The sequence below is a fragment of the Ambystoma mexicanum genome, chromosome 1q (genome assembly GCF_040938575.1).
Source record: "Ambystoma mexicanum isolate Mex_15411 chromosome 1q, UKY_AmexF1_1, whole genome shotgun sequence".
Lineage (NCBI taxonomy): Eukaryota > Metazoa > Chordata > Amphibia > Caudata > Ambystomatidae > Ambystoma > Ambystoma mexicanum.
In genome coordinates, this window is record NC_090922.1 from 333,921,908 (window position 1) to 333,945,658 (window position 23,751).

Consider the following 23,751-nt stretch of genomic DNA (forward strand, 5'->3'; position numbering starts at 1 on the left):
GCTATGACAAAACGGCAGATCATCAATCTATCTGACCATGTCCTCACTACAGAAGAGGAACAAATTTTGAAACTGGGACTTAATTTCTGTCCACTTGCTAGTTTTAACTATGTGGAAACTAGGATAGATTTGGATAGATTCATCCGGAAATTACGGCTCAAGAAGTTTTTTGCTACCTCTACGTTTAAAAAAAAGCCAAAAGACATTCTAGAGGGAAGAACAGAAATTACCATTGCCGAGATGGATACCCTGTTAATTCTTGATGATCTGGAACAGGAGAGTCACACAGAAAGCAATGAGCTAGGTACTAACTTCGAAAGATTAGGGATTTGCACAGATTGGCCGTCTACCAGCAAACTAAGATGTAAATCCAAATTCAATCCACTGAGTGCCCAAAACAGTCACATCGAAGCCTTCGCTAATGTAGTCATTAATGACTTGAAAAAAGAGAGAAGAAAGACTAACAGACAACCCAAGAACAACCTGTTGAAAAAACAAAAGAAAGTATCAACAGAGATGGCGAAGCTTGATAAATATATAATCAAACCAGCTGACAAGGGCTGTAATATAGTCATCATGAACAAACAAGACTATATTAAAGAAGCTTATAAACAATTAAACGATGTGAACTGTTATGAACGACTAAAGATTAATCCCATCAAGCAATTGGAGAATGAAGTATGGACTTTTATAACTAAATGGCAAAAGGCAGATATTCTTGAGGAGGAAATGGTTAAATTCCTATTTTCGAAGAATTCTATAACTCCCACCATTTATTTTCTCCCAAAGATTCACAAGAATCCTCTCAAGCCTCCTGGGAGACCCATTGTAACATTGTGTGGGTCACTTTTGGAAAATATGTCTCGGTTTATTGATGAGGTTCTTCGCACCTTTGTTACTACATAACCATCATATGTCAGGGACACTACGGATTTCCTATTGAAAATCGATGAACTTCCTTGGGAACCTACATATTTACTAGCAACCATGGACGTGGTGTCCCTGTACACGTCTATTAAACATCACGATGGGATCTCCGCTTGCAAATACTTCCTCAACACAAGATCATTGAATCACCTACAACACTCACATATGATCTTAGAGATGATCAACATATGTTTGACAAATAATGTTTTCCTATTCAATAATGAAATTTTCCGCCAAATTCAAGGAACGGCGATGGGCACGACTTTTGCACCATCATATGAGAACTTAATGATGGGATACTGGGAGAAAACAGCAGTATGGGCAGAAGCGAATGCAAAGTATAGCGAAAAAATTGTGTTGTGGCTCCGTTACATTGACGACTTGTTCATAATTTGGGACGGCTCAGCCGAGCTGTGGTGTGAATTTGTCAAATCTCTCAACATCAACAATGTAAATCTTAAATTTACGGAACACCACAGCCGTACATCTATTGTATTCTTGGACGTGGAAGTCAAGATAGAAGAACAAAAAATTGAGTCATGTCTCTACAGAAAAATCACAGGTGCCAACATTCCGCTACACTCGAATAGTGCCCATCCAAAGATTCTCCTATGGAGTATCCCATATGGAGAGTTTATCCGCATTAGACGCAACTGCAGCAAAATTGAGGATTTTGACTCAGCCAGCAAAGTAACGGCTTTTAATTTCCTACAACAGCAGTACCCCAAAAGGATTATTGAAAGGGCGTATTTGAAGGTCCGGGAAATGAATAGACATATAATGTTAACAACATCTAAAACGGACCGAGCGAAAGAGGAGGAGCAAAACACTATCGGGTTAATCTTGACATTTGGAAGCCATTCGAGTATTATTAGACGAATAGTCAGCAAGTACTGGAAAGTGCTGAAAGCCGATAAAGATATAGGTGACATGCTTCATGACCATCCTGATATTACCTTTCGTAAAAGTGCCTCCATCAAAGACTTATTGGTGAAAAGTTATATGGCCATAGAAAGGAACGACACTAACACCAATTGGCTTTCCCTAACAGGAACAGGCTTCTTCAAATGCACCAGATGTAAGATCTGTAAATATGCAAAGAATTGCAAAAGTTACGAGCATCCTATACTGAAACATCTGGTCTACATCAACAGCAAAATTACATACGAATCTGAACTGGTGGTATATGCTTTGATATGTCCTTGCTCAAAATGGTACATCGGAAGCACAAAATGCAAGCTGAAAGTACGTATCTTGCAACATGTGAGAGCCATTATTAATAAGGACTGCTCTTACCCTATGGCTAAACATTTTTCGGAAATGCATAATGCCGATCCAGCTTATCTTATGTTTTTTGGCATTCATAAGGTCATCCCAGGCCCCAGGGGAGGCGACAATGAAAGAACACTCCGCCAAGAAGAGACTAAATATATCTTAGACTTCGAGAGTAAAACACTGTTGGGACATAACATCGATGAGGAGCTTTACACTTTTTTGGGGACATAAAGATCATATTGAATACGATAATACCCCCGGCAGCTCATTCATTCAAAGGACCCTTTTTCATATTTGTATATGCTTAATGGATTGCGCATTGTTTCATGTTTTATTCCTTTTTTACTTATCACTTCTTTATTTCACTTTTTATGGTGACTTTCAATTTGACTCTAAAACAATTTGTTTAATAGACTTGGCTCAGGTATGCCCATAGGGAGGCCTGTTTTTGATGTATTTATCTTAGCCTGGCAAGCAAGCAGTGGTAATCTGAACACGATTCTAAGATATTAGATGTGTTGAAGATGGTGTGATTACATTTTTCTAGTTTAGAGTTGACATCTGGGCATTTATTACCTAGTATGCACATTTGACACTCGAAAGCATTCTCTCTCTTTTATATCTATTTTTTGATATTATCAAGTTAAAAAAAACATGAAGTTACTACTAAAAGTAGATGTTGGGATATATTTGTTTTTATTGTGTTGTACTATACAAGAAAAAGAATTCCTTTGTTTTGTATTGAAGTACTTTTAGAGAGATGTCTATAGCTTGCACTATGCACTTTACAATATGACATGAATGTTCTCTATATCCTTCTATATGTATTTACCGTATCATAGGAATGCATTGTTTGCACAGTAGCACCACGCACTTTATATTGTCTCACCGCTACTCATTTAGCGAAGATATTATTCTCGCTTCTAGGCACTTCATAATGATGGTGAGATGCATAAGTAGTCACTTCCTTGCTCTGCTAAGATTTTTGGCAGATTTATTTTGTTACCCCTGCCTCCATGTACCCAATGCGAAAGACAACACTATATTATTTAGTAAAAAAAAAAACATGGGAACATCAAATGGCAAGGGAGTTACTTGAAGTCACCACTAGGAGTAGATGTTAGGATATATTTGTTTTTACTGTGTCGTATTACACAAGAAAAAAATTCCTTTACTATATTGGAATATTTTAGAGAGATGTCTATAGTTTGCATATAAATATACTATATCATAGGAATGCATTGTTTATACAGAAGCACTACGCACTTTATATTGTCTCAACGCTACTTATACAGCGAAGATATTAATCTTGCTTTTAGGCACTCCATAAACATGGCAAGATGCATAAGTAGTCACCTCTTTGCTCTGCGTACATCTTAGGCAGATTTATTTTGTTACCCCTGCCTCTATGTATCCAATGTGAAAGACAACACTATGTTAACAATATGGGAGTTTTGATGTTTTTCGTATTGCCCTTACATTTGGGGTTTGTGCCATATATTATGAATAGCACCAACACCTTAAATGCCAACTTTACTCGTATTTGTCTTGCTATGGCTGAAAAGTCATTTTTGATATTTAAACATATGCTTATACCATTCAGCAATGTGAACCAGTAGCCCAAGCTAAGGTGGCTAATTGCCACTATTTTTGAGATTTTAAGTCACCTTATTTATGTCTTCCACTGGGGTGGGAGTGTTTGGTATATAAACAAACACTCTATGGTTGATGAGTGATTGTGAACAAGCCACTGGTTAGTGGTGAAACGCGTCAGGCTGCCGTCTGGCTAAGCAAAATTTGCACTGGGAGATTATTTTTTATCTGCTGCACACGCAAAATAAAGGCTGTTATATTACACACAACCGATGCTGCAGTGTTTGCTGTTGGATTTCCGTGATTATTCGGATTATTGGAACACTTTTGTTCGTGGAGTGCTGCTCGCCTGAATTGTTTCTGTTTGAAGCTGTTCGTATTTGAAAAATATATATATATATATATATGTATGTTGCCCAGTAGTCGGGTAGGGACAGGAATGTGTGAAGACATGGTAGGTGCTCCCTGTTGGTTATGTAATTGGAGTGTTAGTACAGTTTTGAAAGCGTGGACACTAGTAGTGTTTTTAACACGAGAAGGAAAGGAGTTCCACTGCTGTGGGGAGAGGAAGGGGGCATGAATTACTGAGTGTTCATGAAATGAAGTGTCTGGGAAGTGTATTCAAGCAGAGGGTGTGGGGAGGAGAGTAGCAGGTGATGGTGTTAGCCAAGTAGGGGGAAGCAAGCTTATACAGTTATATGAAAAAGTAAATGTTTAAAGAGGGACCCGTTTTTTATGGAAAGCCATTGGTGATGGAGGTAGTGCTTGGAGTTGGTGGAAGCGGGTAAGATTGTGTAGGGTTCATTTGGCAAACTTGAGTACTTTGTCAAGTGGGAAGTAGGGGGGGCAAGTAGAAGGCTGGCACAGTAGTTCAGGCTGCTGATCACTAGGGTCGGTATGAGGAGTTTGGTAGTTATAAGCGAGGGGATGGATTTTCCTGATGTTTAGCTAGGTAATCCTAGCTGCGGCTGAGGTAGCATTAATGAGATGATGGAGGTTAAGGTCGCTATCGAAAAGGACCCCACGGTTTAATGCCTTTTGTGGAGTGAGCGAGCAAATCGTATGGAAATGAGAATGAGTGAAGGAATGAGAGGGTGGTAGTGGAGGCAGCAAGGTAGACTACTTCATTCATGCAGTTTTCCATAAAACGGCATAAGCGACCATCCAGTCAGATTGGAGGATCAGGAGGGGTTGGCATTCCTTATCCAGACAGGCTGCAGCATTGTAGGCCAATCTAGCCACCTAACGATAGTTATCATGTTGGTTTTACTTTTGTGATGTTCATTAAACAATTCAATATCTCAGTAAGAAAATATTTCCAGACTGGCTGCTGCACAAATCATCTTCTCCCCTCTCGAAATCAGATTCCCAAAGGCCCAGGCACAAAAGCAAGCACACACAGCATACACTTCTTTACACACCCTCAGTACTCTGTGCGCTCATACAGCTTGCACACTAATACAGCATACGCTTTCTCATTCACATGCACACTTGGACAAAAGCCCATGCATACTCCTACATTTCTTTTTCTTTTTGCATACCTGCAGTCGTTGTCCTGACTCTGCTCGTCCTCACGCTTCCTGTCATGAAGGCCTTCCCCCTCCTCCCCCTGGCTCCTGCACAGCACGAAACCGGAACCAAGAAGCAGAGAGGTTTCTGTTTCCTTCAAATGTGTGGTGCAGCCAGAGCACCCCCATTATGATATATCAGGGCATCCAAATGTGCAGGGAGGCACAGGAGCGTCCCCTATGCACTTTCAGGCCCGCAGCACTTCAGAATACATTCCGAAGGGCCAAGCATGGCCCATTAAATATGTATGCTGTGGTCTTAGGGGGTAATGTGGTAGGGGGGCTTTTGAGCATTATATGAACAGTAGAGGAGCCATTTTTGTTGAGGCCCATTTTGGAAAGTACTTCTCGCAGATAGCTGATAATAAAAGAGCTGCAGGCTTTTTGTGACTGCAGTATGTACTTTTGAACAGTCAGAAGAAACGATGCGTAGAAATGTTGCATGGCAGAAGTTTTTCAGGAGAACGCAGCCCCATTGAAATCACTCAAATACATTTGAGGCCTGTGAGCTAGGTTCCTGAGTGCATGAGGAGAATTGCCAGAGAAATAGAAATCAAATGCAGTTCATTCAAATCCAGCCACAATGTGGTATGGGTTTTTATGGCAAGGCGTGAGAAGGGAGCTAGGGGGCCATTGGATGCGCAACAGGGAACCAATCAGCGAAGAGAGATGTTGGTGTCCCTAGAGTGCAACATCAAACAGTGTCCTCACTGATGTCCGCGTGGCACATCATTGGGCAGACTTATTCTGAATGTCTCGCCCTTTGCCATCTCAAGCCATTTGTATATTGGGCAATGCCAAACAATGGCAAACCAGTTTTTTGACTGATCAGCACAATCATGTAATTGAGGGGCGGTGTGGGAAGGTTTGTGACATCACGACGTTGTTAAAGTGATTGATTTCTTTTTTTGCCAAGAAATTATCCACCCAACCAGGGTCGCTTAACATGCACATTCTTATAAGAAACTGACGTAGTTCCACCAATCAGCTTCTGTGACTGGTCCTGAAAATGTAACCAAAATGTTGTATGATAATTCTATAATTTGTGCATAAAATGTTTAGCCGCAGTGGATGTCGTTAACAGCTCATTTAATTCAGTTCAGTTCCACAGGGCTGTCTGAACCATGCTTCCCAGCTGTTTAGGTCCAGTATATTTGCATTACTTCTTGCTTAGTGTATGCTCCTTTTTTTGGATTGGTTTTTCTTCATATGATTACTTTGACCCGAGGTCCCCTGATACACCACAGTCAGTAAGAAATAGCTAGACTGGCTGTCCCACAATGCGGGTCTCACCAAGTAATAAGACATACCATACTTGATTTATCATGAATATATTGTAAAACGTGTCATGCAACATTATAGGAATGTCTAGACTAGCTGCCCCAAAATGCCAAACTAGCCACGTAATATCACATCATCCTTTCTTTTATCAACCAAAGAATTATGCTAATTCTTTAATGGCCGTCTATTATAGATGCCCAACTGCGCCCCGCTCCCCAGCCCACCACAAACACATTCACATAACACACACACATGCAGCATTCACCCATACATTCACTCCTCCACACACATTTTACATGAAAACAAATCTTATCTGCACTCTGGTCTGGATTCAGCTCTGCCTTGACTTCTTCTCCCGGTTCCTGCCCGCGCATGAGCAGTAACCAGGAAGCAGGCCACTTCCTGGTTCCAGCTTGTACGTGTGAGCAGGAGCCGGAGCACTGATGATGCGCCTAGCTCCGTTTGTATTTCTGGGGCACGCACGAGTGCTGCTTCGCACATACAAACATGCCTTACCTCAGCCTGCATTTCCAATGAGCCATGCAAGGTTGGGAAAGCAAAACGCTCAAGCCTTGCATGGCCAATTGGACATGCGTGGCTGTGGTACGAACTGTCAAAGGAAAAATGCCACAAGTAGCTGAGGGAGCGCTCCTGAGCCTGCGTGGCTACTGCATGATGGGCAAGGATTTGGGTGTGTTGACGCTCCCCCTCGCCCATTATAGACAAGGTGCCTATTCTGTTGATGGACACAACAATTTGTTTTACAGTCCTGTGGATGCTTAGAGGCTCATTTTCTATGTCCGGGAGTTTGACAGTAAGGCGTAGGTGTTAGACATTTTTGCCTTAATTTTACACCCCACGACATTTTACAGACATTTCAAGGCAGAGCACGAAAGGGAATTCTTCCCTGGCTTCAAAGTGCACATGCTCTTACATCTGGATGGGATTTTCATGTAGACGTAAAAGCAATGGAACCGTAGAGCTTGGGGTATTCACGGGAGTCACTCTGCGACTTGGATTCTTGCAAGTTCCTGTTATGTGATTAGTTATTTTTTTAGCGTTGGTTAACCTTGTTATATTAGCTGTCTACTTTAGAAGTAGCCAAGAGAGACCCCCCCTACTTATTTCAAATATGTGCTAGAGTTTAAATGTGTTTCGGCCTTTGGCTTTTCTAAAAACCGGACATATGCCCAATGATTTCTAAACCCGTTTCGTGTAATTTTTTTAAATAATTCTCAGAAGTGACTTCAGTTTCGGGTTAATCTCTTTTCTGAATTATAGGAGCTTAGATCTCCTCGCGGCCGCTTTTCTTTTTCACGAGCAATAAATTCACTGCGAACCTGTCTATTTGTAGCACCTGCTTAAAGAAATAGTAGATAGGAAGCCATTGTAAATGCCATTTGTAAAGTGCAATTTGCAGGCAGCGTTTTATTATTTTTTTTTTCGCCAAACTGAGTAAAGGCAATTTTGCCTGTGTTTACGTTTTAATTTTACATTCAATGGGGGACGCAACAGCACGCAAGTGATACGATTGGCAGTACGCTGCTTACAATTACAGCTTGTTACAAAATGATCCCCCTACTGTCAGAAGGTTTCTGCTGCGGTCAGTAGAAAGGAAGTAACCTGCATGCAATAAAACCCCCGTGTCAAAAAACGCACTTCTTGGCATCCAATAAGCCACTGTTGGGGAGAATTCTCATTCTGTGGCTAATTTCCCTTACCTATAGAGTCCCCCAGCAGCTTTGCTGGATTTTAAGTTTTTTTTTGTTCTCCTGCTAAGAGTGAGACTCTTTTTCCCACTCTTAGGCATATTTGCTATGTGTGTTCTAGGCTATTTTTTGTCTTTAATGTCTATGGGGTTTATCTCACCCTCATAGGAACCATCTCTATCCACATGTGTTACACAGCACCCTCCGTGCAGTGACACAGGGGTGTTGTAGCGACCCCCAAACATAGACTCCATACCCTGGGACTGACTGACTACTGTCTCCCAGGGCATGTAAAGTCCCCATTGACTTTACTAGTCACTCTTTATTAACAAAACCAGTACAACCCATCTTACTATGGAGGTACTGGAAAGGGTTAATAGTTTTTCCCTTATGTTCATTTTCAAGAGGGTACCGTACAGTCCCTCTCTCAAAAGTTTCTGGCTTGGTGGCAGTGGTTACTACCAAAAATATTCGACCGCAGATATTTTCCTATGGGATTTTCCCATTGTTCGAGGCTACCACAATTACTGAAGCCTCTGACATACCGACGGTTTATTTTTATATTCACTTTACTCCGGTAGGTTTTATTTGCCAGAACTTTTATATACATTCTTTCGTGTCTTTCTCTAAGATCCTAACCCAGGTCGGGGATCCTTTGTTCGTTTTTATGGTGGGCTTCTGCCAAGAAGCCCTCCTTTCGGCGCCACTGAGTCTGGGGTGGACCCATTGTGTGGGAGGGGGGAGTAGGATCCCTGGACAGGTTTGCCTCAGCAACCCATGTCGCACTCTGCCCTGATAGGCTGGAGGGTCTCCCGCCAGGATGACCACTCCACTGTCTGAGTGACAGCTGTGCTGTATGAATGGGGATCTTTTTGCCTAAAAGCAGGGTCCTGAGGACTGAAAGAGCAAGACGTTGCCACTGGAACTAAGAAGCCGAAGAGGAGAGAAGCCAAAGACATCTGCATCCACTGAACCACCGGTGAAGCCCTGCTGCAGCGTCTCGCCACTTTTCTCCACACGACGAGAGAAGATCTTCATCTGCAAGACCCTTCTTCCCTTGAGCTGGTGGGGCCAACCAGTTTGCCAATCGCCTTCCAGGACATGCCTTGGTCGAATCGACCGGATAGCCAGGCACCTGTCCACCCGGACAGCGATTTAAAGGAGCTTACCTTTTATTTCGTTTGGCAGCACCGTGGCTGGTTTCATCCGTGGGCAGTGCAGTAACTCGAACCTTTCTACACGACGAGAGTCTCTTCCTCTGCTGGATCTCCGGAAATGCCAGGAACAACAGCCACCGCAGGAGCCTCTTCTTCGTTTTAAGGTACTTTGTTCCTCCAGGCCTCCCTTTTTGTGTGGTAGCGCTAAAGGTATTTTAAATCCTTTACCTACCTATTGGGTTGGCCGCCGCTATCATCTAACATTGTCTTTCACCTTCTGCAACCACCTTTTCGAATTGTTTAACAAAGACTTGACTCCAACTACAAGAACATTTTGCTATGGGCACTTTGCCCTGTAACACTGACTCTGGCACAGGCCTATTGACTCTGGCTAAATCTGTTACAACTGCCTTCTCTAGATTGCTTCTCACCTAGAAATGTGTTGGTGCACCTAACTCTTATAACCACTTTTTCCTTCCCACTTTCAAAACCTGTGAAGTGCCATTTTGCTCGGTTTTCACCTAAGTATTATACATGCTAAAGTACTGCCTTGCCTAAACTTGTTCACAATCTTATTGGGAAGTGTTGCTAAGGTGCCTAAGAGTATATTCCTGTATAACCTGTTCTTTCCCTCCCTTGTGAGAAATTGATAGAGTGCCATTTGTGTTTGGTTTTCACTGTGTCGTTTTGCTCAGTTTTCACTCTTGCTCAAACTTGTCTACAATTTAACTAGGGAACTGTGTATACCTTTCTTGACTGATTTTTAACTTGCTTTAATAACTGTGATTTATGTGATGATCTAGAAGTGTGTAAAATAAATATATATTTTCTTTTTAATTCAAAGCTTTGGTCAGTGTTTCCTTGTGCCATAGTACTGTAGTCCTATTGTGAAAACCCTGAATACTGCTCATTTCCCTTTTGAGATAAGTCTGACTGCCTAGTCACAGCTACCAACTAAATCTTTGTGGTACAGACTGATACCAAAGGGGATTTTATTGCTCATACCCGTAGTCTTAATCTTCTGTAGTTGTCCCTAAGGGAACTGCACGGGATTCTGCCTAACAGCTACCTATAAATGTGCCAATGAAAGAATGGAAATGTCGGTCTAGCACTGAATATAAAAGTAAGGGTGACACCATTTTACTCTGCTGACGAAAAGACCTTCTGGCTCACAGCATTTAAATGGTGCAATGTGCACCTCTGGTACAAGGCAACATGCAAATCGCCTCTTTAACCAACAATGAGCTATGAAGAAATACCCTATTCTCACTATGCACGTTTTGTAAAATATATATAGGTGTAATAATCCACTGGTTCAGCAGGTAAAAATATAAGGTTAAGATACAGTAAGTGTCTTATTTTGTTAAAGCTGGAACATTGACGATGTGGCTGACCGACTCTTGCTGTGTTTGATTTCTTATGTAGGAGTCTTTCTTTCATTGGGCATTTGGAGTAACAGAAGCGGACTGCTATGGCGCTATTGATGTGGATACTGGAAAATCGATCCTTTTTGTTCCCAAACTCCCTGAGAGCTATGCCGTCTGGATGGGAAAGTAAGAGGCTGCCATTTTTCACTTGCAGTGTTTACTGTTTGTAATCTATGGCTCATTGAAATCTTGTATGGCTGAAATATATTTTAAAGGAACATAGATGAAAGCATTATTTTTCTAACATAATGGGCCAGTTTGAGGAATTCATGAACCCACCACCTGTGCTTTGGTTTGAATATTGAACAAATATGTTTTCCAAAATCTTTCTTCAGACCGTTGCATTGTGTACAAGGGACCGTGTTCTTTGGTTGAAACGCAAGATATACTGGCTGGGACATTGGGTTGTATGACTCTGGTTTGTGCACTTGTGGTGCTCTGCAGGCTGGGGATACCCACCAACTATGAGAAGAGCTACCCTGGAGGTGATATATAGAGTTTTCCCCAAATACCCTCCATGTTTCCAAGGCCAGCTTTCAGCTTAGTCACAGGAGTGATCAATGCCCAGTCTTACTATAGTTTGAGGAAGGAATAGGGTTAGGGCTCTACTCTTACACATCACCCAGGTTTCATTGGGCCAACCTTCATCTCAACCGAACATGGCATATTCAAATATCCCATCTCATTGTTGTATTCATGGACCACTCCTCCAGAACCCATAGACAAGCAGAGCAAACACTCATACATGATTTCCATAATCAGCTGAAGAAAGGCATGCGGGCAGTGAGGGCTTGCCCAAGTAATCCAAATCACACCGGGAATTCTCAGACCTTCTTGATGGTCAGCTCTTGGATGGACACATTGAAATCTTACCTCATGTAAATTGCAGCGCGATGTGAAAGAGGGAAAGCACAAACCGTATATACTGAGCCACGCGGCCAACCAGGTAATTTTTTTTTGCCCCCCAAAATTGCACATATCGCCTTTCAGCGCTCTACTACCACTCTACAAGGATTCATTAGCTTCACTTCCAAAGTGGGAGGAATGGAGTACCATCTGCTAGGGCAGGGCTCTGCCACGTTTGGGTCTTCAGATGTTAACTTCCATCATCCCTAACCACCCTACTCAATAGCCAGATACCATGGGAATTGAAGTCTGAAACATCCGAAGAGCCAAAAGTCGCAGACCCATGTACTCGGGGATAGAAAGCAGGGATGGAGACCAAACACATGCGCAAGCTACTAGGAATCCGGGGCCATGCCATTCACAAGACTGAAGGAGAAAAATTGAAGACCACATACTGATGTCTTATTAGCTATCAAGGACAACTGGAACACTATATAAACATGCAGCTGGTCGCTAGGCACAGCAAATGCAGCATAATGTTACTAACATCAAGGTAGGGGGATGCCAGAAGGATTCAATGCGTGAGACTAGGCCAGTGGAAGAGGGGAAGTTTGAAGCTAGATGAGGGCTATACCTCAACAATGTCTGGGATCAGGTAAGTGGAATGAAGACAGCTGCAAACATACAGAAGACTTTTATCTCCAACAATAACTGAGACCAGGACCAGAGGAAACCTTCTGAAGGCTGCATTTGCAGCGGGCGACGCTATAGGACAAGAAAGAGATCCCCATAAGCCTGTCATATCAAAGTTGTACCCTAAGCAAGTTTTGAAGAAATACTTTCTGGCTGGAGCGTGGCTAAAGATGCTACCATTAGCCAATAAGAGTACCCGAGGCCAGAGGGAGAGAATATCTATGCTATGGTTTACTCTATGAAAAGGCTGAAGTTGAGCATTAAAGGAAGTCGAGTGCTATAACCCTGAGACTGTGTCTTAGGCTGGTGAATCCATAAAGGGCTGTGGTTCCTTGGATGCATCCTTTTTTGCATTAACCCATCCTAGCACACCTTTACAGTACATTTTAATAATACATGGCTAATTCATCACTATTTACCAATCTCTAGTCCCACAATCCATCCACTGAGTGAATCAATCATACCCAAATCCATATACACATTCTTTGTACATTTGTCAAACAGTGGAAATGTGAACAGAAAATACATTTGACTATAAGAAATCCGCCCTCATGACAATTAACAGACTGGGTACATAGGAAGACCAACACAATTAGGGAGGATCATAGTTTGTCTTATGCCCGACCTAATCTGTACCTACAAGCAACTATTCTTGTGGTATATTGTTATACCATGTTAAGAGAACAGAGTTTACCTAAACTTGAAACATTCAGAAAGTCTGCTAAAGAGTTCATACAGTCAGAAATTAATCCATGATCAAAGAAATATTAATTTGTTCAGGTACAATCATTCATGTGTCAAATCAAAGGATTATTTTTGATTTAAATATATATATATATATATATTTCTGAGGCTTGTGGAATCTGCTTAGATCACATGCTGTGCATAGGCCGACATCTAGTGGAAGCTGCGGAGTATTACAGTTTGTTTTTCGAAACTCGAAAATGGGCGTCGACACAGGCGTGCCAGTAATACTATCCCTAGTGTGACGTCCACTGTACCCAAGATCCCTCACGCGTCTAGGATCCTCAGATTGTTTTTTTCCGCCATACTGGTCGGAAGCATCTTGCGGAGTCCCCTGGCCTTAGCCTTACTTTTGCTAATTATTGAAGTCTAAAATTATTTATTGACATCCTTCCCCACCCCAACGTCGACCCTCGACACTCGACGACGGCTGGAGAAGACATCGACCGTCGGCTGCTGCACGACGGATCTGGGCCTCGGAAGGCCGCTGGCCTCAGCCCGGGCCTAGTAGGCCGCTGGCCTCGGCCCTGCAAGTAGGGAGAGGGGGGGTGGTACATACTCTTCACTCTTGGTATATAGGTACACCTTATATATTTCCAACACTTACCAGCCCGCTGCCTCAAGGTGCGTATGGAGGGTACCCCTTTCCAATTCTGCCCCAAGTGCAACCGCAAATACCCTTGGGTCGACAGGCACGCCACGTGCAATCTTTGCTTGCCGAGGGACCACCCCGAAGCGAACTGCAGAGCGTGTAGTAGGTTTAAGCCTAAGACACTTAAGGACCGTTCGACAAAGCATTGGGCCCACCACGCCAGGCAAGCGGCCATGGCAGCGGAGGGCGCCTTCAGCGATGGCAGCGACGCCGTACTTTCGGACGGCGAGGGCATTACGGCGTCGAAAGACTGCCGAGCGCAGGTCCCCGACCTCGGAAGGTTGTCCGGCAGGGCGGCTATGGGGAAGACCCCCGGCGACGCAAGCGCTACACACCCTACACACACTAAGCACACTAAGTCCAACCGAACCTCGACGACGTCGACTTTTCGGAAAGAGGCACAGATAGAACGGTCCGACTCGGTGTCCTCTGGGCGCTCTCGATCGAGATCGCCTCATGACGCAAGGCAATCATCCACTCTTGCCAAGAGTGCCTCGCTCCCTAGATTAACGGAAGTTCGATCGTCGGAAGACGAAGACGACTTCCACCCCCAGGCCGCGCTCCAGGAGACCGAGGCCGCAGTTAACACCAGCGAGGCCCCACGCTCGAAACACACAGATACCTCTCCCGACCCTCGACGCCAGGCGTCGAAAGTCTCTGGGGCCTCCAAGGGGCAGGGAAAACATTTTTCCACGCACGGGGAGGGGGGGAAACAGCGGAAAGCACAGCCTTCCACTCCTAAGCAGACAGACAAACACAAATCTACTGGGACATCAACATCCAGCAAGGGTACCCTTGATAAGTCCTCTAAGTTGCCTACTAAAGTCATACCCTGTTCCAAAGAATGGTCCAGTGAAGACATAGACAGGGTCATGTCAAGGATGTCTTCCTTAGCTGATTTTTATGACAAAAACCCAGAACATTTCCTTTCGTATGACCCTCAAGGGGCCACACCCTCAGGCTCCTCTGATCCTATCCCCCTAAGTAAAAAGGCCCGGTTCGAAAGACCTGAACCCTTCGAGGTGCAGCCTTACTCTACTCCATACTCTACTCCACACCCCAGATACCAAGGACAGCCTTTCCCTGAAGGGGACCAGGAGTTTAACATTATGGAGGAACAAACCGGGACTGAATACTATGCGGATGATGAGGACCTGGAGGAGGTAGAAGATGAGCAGGAAATTTACAGAGTAGATTCCCCGGTAGAGAGCGAAGCCCCAGTTACCGACTCGCCAGTTGATAACCAGCCCCTCCTTAATGAAGTTCTCGCTCGCGCAGCAGAACATTTTCACATCGACACCCACGGTGTACAGGAGGAAAGGGACTTCGCAGAAGAGTTGGTGGGAGAGAGGAGGCCGGTCGCTCAGACCATCCCTATCCTTAAATCCATCCAACGTAGAATAGATCCATCCCTGGTGAATCCTAACCTCACCAGAGCCGTCCACCCCAGAGTCGAAAAACTTTTTCGGGCAGCCCAGTCTGACCCTCTTTATATAAGAGGACATCTTAAACCAGACTCCCTAGTGGTTACCAACACTCGGAAGAGGGCTGGGACACCCTTATCGTCGTCAGAAGCTCCTCCCGACAAGGAGAGCAAAAAACTGTATAGGTTTGGCAGGAAGGTAGCCTCAACGTCCGCCTACCAAGCAAGGATTGCAAACTCCACCACCCTGTTGGCAAATTACAACTGCCATCAATGGGAAGAGGTCGCGGCGCTCATAGCCTCTGCTCCTGAACCGTTAAAGGGCCAGTTGGCTCGGATCTCGGCAGAAGGGAGAGCCGTGTCTGGTTGCATATTAAAAGCAACTTTCGACGCCGCGGACAACGCAGGGAGATTGATAGCGGAAGGTACTGTTATCAAGAGACATGCGTGGTTACGGCAGTCGGGGTTCAAGACAGAAACCCAGGCTTCATTAATAGACAAGCCGGTGGAACCCGATCTATTGTTTGGGAAAGCGGTCGAAGACGCACTTAAGAATGCCAAGGACGAATACGAGACTCTCAAATCCCTTGGCCAGCTTACCAACAAACCCCCTAACCAGAGGGGGAACAGTAATTTTCATCGCCCACGCGGCCAAAATTCACAAAGAGGCAACTATGCCCAAGGACAGGGTACACAATGGAACAACAACCAGCAGTCTACCCAAAGTTACGGCAGGGGTAACAAGAGAGGTCGTGGAAGAGGCAGAGGCAGCCCCAACAAGGGAGGTGGCACGCCTCCACCAAAGCAGTGATGCTCAGTTCAGGGTCCCTTCTCACGCAACCCCAGTAGGGGGACGCATTTCCAACTTCACCCAGGCTTGGGAAGGGATCACCTCAGACAGATGGGTGCTGTCAACAGTGTCCACAGGATATTGTATAGAATTACTGCAGCGTCCCCAGAACCACCCTCCACGACAAAGAATACACTCCTTAGAACATCAGAAGATCCTTCTCGAGGAGATCGCCATTCTGCTAGAAAAGGACGCGATAGAACTCGTCCCAGGACACCAGGTAAACAAGGGTATCTATTCAACTTACTTCCTTGTGCCAAAGAAAGATTTGACAATGCGCCCAGTATTGGACTTACGGCCTGCCAACAAGTATGTCAAGCCCCAAAAATTCCGTATGACCACGCTACAAGAGGTAATCCCCCTCCTAAAAAAGGGGGATTACATGGCAACCTTGGATATGAAAGATGCTTATTTTCATATTTCCATGCTCCCAGCGCACAGAAAATACTTGCGCTTCAAGGTGGACAGTCGCCACTACCAATTCAAGGTACTGCCCTTCGGGATAGCTTCAGCACCAAGGGTATTCACCAAGGTACTGGCGGTGGCAGCTGCACACCTACGCAGGGAGGCAATCCCAGTGTACCCTTATCTGGACGACTGGCTCATAACGGGGGAAACCCCAGGAATTTGCAGGTCAAACATTCAGAGGACTATCGACCTCCTCCACGAATTAGGCTTCTCTATCAACGAAAAGAAGTCAAGTCTGGTGCCAAGCACCTCAAAACAGTTCCTAGGAGCAATCCTAGATACTCAGAAAGGGTTGACCTTCCCTTCGGAAGAGAGAATTCGGAATATACTACTGCAAATTCCACATTATCAGTCAGGTCAACAAATAACGGTACGAAAAGCAATGCGGTTACTGGGCATGATGGCGTCATGCATTTACCTGGTCCCCCACGCGCGTCTGCGCATGCGTCCCATGCAGGAATGGTTGGCGAAACAGTGGTCTCAGGCAAGTGGTCAGTGGGACGATCTAGTGGTCGTTTCGCCAACACTCGTACAGAGCTTACACTGGTGGACAAGAGAGAATCTCGCAAGGGGAAAACCCTTTTACGATCCCGAAGTACAGGCAGTGGTGACTACAGATGCATGCCTGACTGGGTGGGGAGCTCACCATCTCCACCACAAAGCTCAGGGTCTCTGGTCTCACTCAGTAGCCAAGAACCACATCAACCTGCTAGAGCTTCTGGCAGTATTCCGAGCACTTCGGGCGTTCGAGCCCCATCTGCTAAACTTGTCGGTGCAGATCCGGACGGACAGCACGACAGCCATGTTCTATCTGAACAAACAAGGAGGGACTCGTTCGCCAAATCTGTCCAAGCTTGCCCAGAAAATCTGGATATGGGCACTCAGACGGAACATCTTCCTGTCATCACAACATGTTCCAGGGGAGCTCAATTCCCTAGCGGATGCCCTAAGCAGAGACTCCCTCCCAGAAGAACACGAATGGGTCCTTCACAGAGATATCGTAGAAGATCTCTTCTCTCAGTGGGGTTTCCCCACTATAGACCTATTCGCCACAAGCGAAAACAAACGATGCCCAGGATTTGCATCCAGGTTCCCCCAGCCAGACTCCCAAGGGAACGCCCTGTGGATGAACTGGTCAGGGATGTTTGCGTACGCTTTTCCACCAACTCCTCTCATCAGGAAGGTGGTGTACAAGATGAACAAGGAATCTATGACGCTCATCCTAGTTGCTCCCATGTGGGCGAGACAACCATGGTTTCCACACCTACGCAGGATGGCGGTGTGCGAGCCCATCAAACTCCCAGCCTGGTACAACCTACTGTCCCAGCAACAAGGTCAAATAGTGCACCAGGAACCCAACTCAATGAACCTGGCAGCATGGCTCCTGAGGTCATAGAGTTTGGGCATCTCAATTTACCACAGAGGTGTATGGACATCCTAAAAGAATCCAGGAAACCAAACACAAGGCACTGTTACTTTGACAAGTGGAAGAGATTCGTTATTTGGTGCCAGAATAAACAAATCAACCCAGTTGATTGCACTCCTTCCAACGTTGTAACATACATGCTCCACCTGCTGGACGCAGGGTTGGTTTTTAACTCTCTGAAGGTACACCTGGCAGCCCTCTCGGCTTACACCACATCCCATAACAAAGTATCGTGGTGGAAAGTACCAGTAGTTAAAGCCTTCATGGAAGGAGTAAAGAGACTTCACCCTCCTATTTCGAACCCACCGCCAGGATGGGACCTCAATGTGGTGCTAGCTAAGCTCATGGGCCCCCCTTTCGAACCCATGCATAAAAGTAGTCTCAAACACCTGACTTATAAAACGGCCTTCTTAGGAGCCATTACCTCTATAAGAAGGGTCAGTGAAATTCAGGCTCTGTCAGTGCAGGATCCTTTCTTTACTATCCACAAAGACAAACTGGTTTTACGCACACACCCTAGGTTCTCACCTAAATTTATATCTAAGTTCCATGTAAACCAGTCCATCGAGCTTCCGGCTTTCTTCCAGAACCCGCAAAGCTCAGCTGAGGTGAAACTACACATCCTTGATGTGCGTAGGGCGGTCCTCTACTATGTAAATCAAACCAGACCGCTAAGGAAAACAGATCAACTGTTTGTCTCCGTAGCTACAGGCAGAGAGGGGGATCGCGTCTCTAAAGGCGCGATCTCGAAGTGGATTATCAACTGTATACAGCTGTGTTACTCTCTTTCTGAAAAAACTCTGCCTTTTACGCCAAGGGCCCATTCTACTAGAGGCATTGGGGCCACTCTGGCTTTCATTGCAAATGTTCCCCTCGACACCATTTGCAAAGCAGCTACTTGGAGCTCTATTCACACTTTTACTCAGCATTACTGCATTGACACTCATTCCAAGACAGATACACAAGTGGGACAAGCGGTTCTAAGACACCTGTTTGCTCATGACCCTTCTCACATCCCACCTCCTTCTTCTGGTACTGCTCGCTAATCTATGCACAGCATGTGATCTAAGCAGATTCCACAAGCCTCAGAAGGGATACATTACTCACCGTACTCGTATTTCTGATGCTTGTATCTGCTTAGATTCACATGCGACCCACCCTTCCTCCCCTCCGAGAGAAGGCGCATGATTGCTTGTAGTCTTACCTTTCTGTCTATCTGCTTGGATTATCTGTACTCACGCTACTCCTCATGCTTCCTCATGTCAGAAAAAATACAATCTGAGGATCCTAGACGCGTGAGGGATCTTGGGTACAGTGGACGTCACACTAGGGATAGTATTACTGGCACGCCTGTGTCGACGCCCATTTTCGAGTTTCGAAAAACAAACTGTAATACTCTGCAGCTTCCACTAGATGTCGGCCTATGCACAGCATGTGAATCTAAGCAGATACAAGCATCAGAAATACGATTACGGTGAGTAATGTATCCCATATGCAATTAAAGGCCAGGCATCACATGAGGTCTAGTTTACTTTAACCAGACATGTAATGCCCTTACTACCTTTCAAGAAACTGGGCTCAGACGAATTTGTAATGATGCAATGTGATGTAAACCACAGGTTGAGGCATGTCTCAGCTGATTTCAGTGCACCTTCAAAATATGCATAATTTAACAAAATGTAGATCATGATAATTTGGAGACAAGAAAAAGGGGGAGGGGAGTGAGAAGGGATGGAGGGCAAGAGGGGTACAAAATTGAGAACCATCTGTTCATTAACCATCATTTGTCTACCCAGAGATCACTCTGCACTGACAAGGATGGCATCATGGCACATAGTGGGTGTTTAAGTCCTTGTGTAAGAGGAACACGGCCATATTTAGACTGTGAGTGGTGATATCCAGTAAATGCAACCAACCACAGCTCTCCACACCCTCTGTAGAATGCTCTCAGATACTCTTAGCAGACCCTTCCAAGGTCTATCGGACATATAGCTAGGTAGAGCAAAAGACTATACTAGTAAAGCAAGGATATGTATCAACTAGGTAGGGCTCATCATTGGGCAAATCTTGGTCAACTCTATCCTTAAGGGGTTTAGTCACCACTTTTAGCTTAATGTTTGATATGGCATTGGCTAATGCAACGAGAAGGAGTGAACCAGGTGGTCCCAAACTCAAGAATATATGTGACACGCCAGAACCCTCCTTGTGGCCTTGTGTTCAAGCACATTTTTCTCATAAAAACGTTTGCACCATTCAATCAGAGAGTCGATGAACATTTTTAAATGTTTCAAAATGCATTTAGAGCAAGATAAATCATGGGATCACACACAATTCCAAATTATATTTAAAGTACAATCCAGAAAAGAGTGGGAGACCCCTTTCCTTCTAAAGGCAGAATGTCAGAGGATTGGCCCACAGCAAGCCTGCTGTAAGGGGTCAAATCCCTGTTGTGGTAACAAGTGGTCCTTGCCTTGTAGCATCATGCCTTGTACTTTAGGCAATATAGGAGATCGGAAGAGAGAGCCCTGACAAATGACAAGCTGATGGAATCCTTTCTCAAGCCCACCTTCCCTCTCTGGTTACTCTAACTCCACCCCTTTCAGAGGCCTACGGATTTCAAAGGACCTCTTTGTAAAGCACACTGGTGTGAGGGTGGATTTGTTATGTCTGTGCTGTCTTTGAATCCACGGATCTCGGGAGATCTACTCTCAGGTCCTGGACCTTGAGTGGAAGTGTTACCCTTGTTCCCTGGAAGTCAGTAGAGGCAGCATCCTTGCTATTGTCTCACTGGCCGCAGTGGCAACAGCCAGGCTCGCCAGTGAGATTCCAAATTGCCCTGATATAACTGGTAATGTGCTCACATGGTTGACACATGCATGATATCAAATTGCTGTAGCTTTAATAAGTGTATGCTCTTATCAGCCACCATATCCTAATCCGGCATTGCTTATTTTAGAGATTACCCCGCCACCAGACTGATTAGGCAGGCCTGTATTATATTTTAGATCAGAGGTGCAGAGGGTAAAAGTTTAGGCTTAGGACGATTTTACCTAAAACAAATGGTCGCAATGACCAGAAATTCTAAAAATTCTACCACCAAAGGTTCGAACCTTTGGTGGTATCATTGTAAAAAAAAAAGAAACGGGGGCGACCTCCGCATGCTCACTATACTTTATGGTATAGTGAGCGGGGGTTGCGGGGGACACCCCCGCAGCCTTCCGTTTAAAAAAAAAAAAATAAAATAAAAAAAAAAAAGAAAATGATCCTGTGGCGCTGGTTCCCGATCACGGAAGTGAAAGGGAACTGGCGCTGCAGGAGCCCAGTGTGAAGATGAAGGTAAGTGCGGTTTGTTTATGTTGGGGTGTTGGTGGGGGGGTGTTATGGGTGTGCTGTGGGTGTGAGTATGTATGTGTGTTTGCATGAGAAAGGTGCAAACCTTTGGTAGTTCGCACCTTTCTCATGCAAACGTTTTGCCCGCTGTAGTAAAGCGGGCAAATCACTTAGATTCAAAGGTTACACCTGCGTGCAGAGACTTGGTGCACCAGAAGCTGTAAGGACTTCAAATGTGACCATTAAACCTGCCCTGAAGAGCAGGAGTTGCAGATGTCAGGAGTCTAGTGCAGCAGAGGTCCATGGATGAAGTATGTTTTTGTCAATTAGCTTTTTTAAAAGGGGGATCTATTTGGCAGGCCTCCTTTCAGAAACAAGAGTTTCATAAATTCGTAGTAAAATTCAAAAACGCTAGGGCTTTCACACCCACGCCAAATGGCCTTCTACCACAATTAATCATTTAGTTTGGACCCCCACCCTTGTGCTGCTGTGAATGCACTTCATTGTTATGGAACATATTTTTTGATAAGGCTGCTAGACTTTTTCTATGTTGTTCACATTTAGCTTTTCATGGCAGGCTACTACTCTTTGTAAGAACTCCAATAATAGGTGTTCAGATTACTCCATGAAATGGCCCTCAGTATAATGGTGCTCGACTTATCTAGCCTGTATGTCTCAATGGGCCTTCCCCGGGATTCAAGCTCCTGGGTGCTGGGTGTCGGGCATCACCGAGCAGATGGGAGCTACCACTGGGGAACCAGGAGCAAGTAGCCAGCGCACCGCAAATCTAACGGCCACATCAATTGTACACTTTAACCTTTTGTTCGTTATGTATGATGCATGATCTTTCAATGTACTATATGTGCCCTATTTCTTATTTATTAGCATTCTCAAGTTAATGTCACATATGCATTTTTTTTAAGGCATCAATTGGCCTGGGGAGCCAAACGTAGCTTCTGGTACCTGTTATTTTTAAGCTAACCAGGCTATTCTATACTGGAAGCGGGAGCTAAATAGCTCCCAGCTCCCCTCCGTTTCGAACCCTGTTTTTTACTATTGCGGTGCGAGGGCGTGCTATAACCCAAAGCTATTGCCATAGGACCACAGTTAGGAAGGAATGCAATGAGAGGAGCGAGAGAGAGGGGCATCTTGTATGGGTGTCGTTTGACTTTTTCCCCATCCATTGCCAGCCAGTGGCAATGCTAATCACTGTGGCTATTCCCAACACATACCAGGTAGATGTGGGTGAAATGACTGCTGATGAAGTAAAAACCAGTGAAATTCACCCCAATTTCGCTCTGCCAGTGAGCAGATGTTTTTCACAGTTCACCACTTTGTGTCAAATTTCCTTTTCCAACAGAAATTTCATTTTTCTGCATTACATTTCAAATGTTTGGCTGTAATGTGAGCCAATTGGGGTGCCCATATGTTTTTCTGGCCCTTAGTTGTGAAAATCTCAGTTAAAGCCACTAAAAAAAAAAGACATTTTAGTTTGGAAAATGACGGCAATCCAAATGTGCTCTTTGTGTGTGAAATTGGCAATGTGGGGAGATTTTGCTCAGAATTATACAGTTTCTACACTGGGAGTATTTCGGTCATTTTGCCAACCTCTACTACCAGCCCCCTCTGCCCAAAGCGCCCCCCATGCACGATGGGGCAAACTCAAAGATCCCAAACTATGTGCAGTTGATGGGGTGCCACTGTTCTGAGCAGCCTTCTGAAAGGGAGTGGCTTAATTACAACCTTCACCCGCTCCTGGTGTAATGCAGATGCCCAAACTCCCCAGGTATGTCTTCTTCCACTTAATGTATAAGCAATGTCTTCCTTCAACTAGTTTACACTTCAAAAAAGAAATCCGTAATGGCTACATTGATTACCCCCTTAATTTTCTCCTTGCTTCCCTTTAAGTGTAAAAAGTGTAACTTGCCATTTTATAGATAACATATGAAATCCACGTACTTCTTTCTATACGTTGCTCTGTACCATTAATTTATCCCATACATTTTATTTGTTATGATGGGCCAGGCTTTCACACCTGATCTATGCTTCCCTCAAGCTCCGGATTTACGGTCAGAGCTTTTATTAAACACTGTGATCACCTGATGGATGGCAGTTTCGTGTGACACCGGCCAATGTGTTATAGGACCTCTTCATCAATCTAACTTGTCTTGTCTGTGCTCCTGTGACTCCTACCAAGGCATGGCTTTGTATCCCCCCCTTGCACGGCCATCCTGACAGAGCGGAGGAGCGTTTCCGAGCCTCGAGTTATTTTACATGCATTTTCTCTTGAAATGGTTTTCGTACGTGCTACTTCTTTGGACGCTGTTGCCTGCCAAGTGTTTCCTCTGGCTTTTGACTTTCAACTAAATATGTATGTCATTT

General features: G+C 44.7%; 1 protein-coding gene across 1 annotated transcript in view; it reads left to right on the forward strand.

The window, feature by feature from the left end:
- The window catches only part of PEPD (peptidase D), a 1,156,120-nt gene that overhangs the window by 156,053 nt on the left and 976,316 nt on the right, over positions 1-23,751 (forward strand). The window contains exon 3 of the mRNA XM_069639310.1: positions 10,936-11,063. Within this exon, the coding sequence (XP_069495411.1) occupies positions 10,936-11,063 (128 nt within the window). The remainder of the gene's footprint in view (positions 1-10,935; positions 11,064-23,751) is intronic.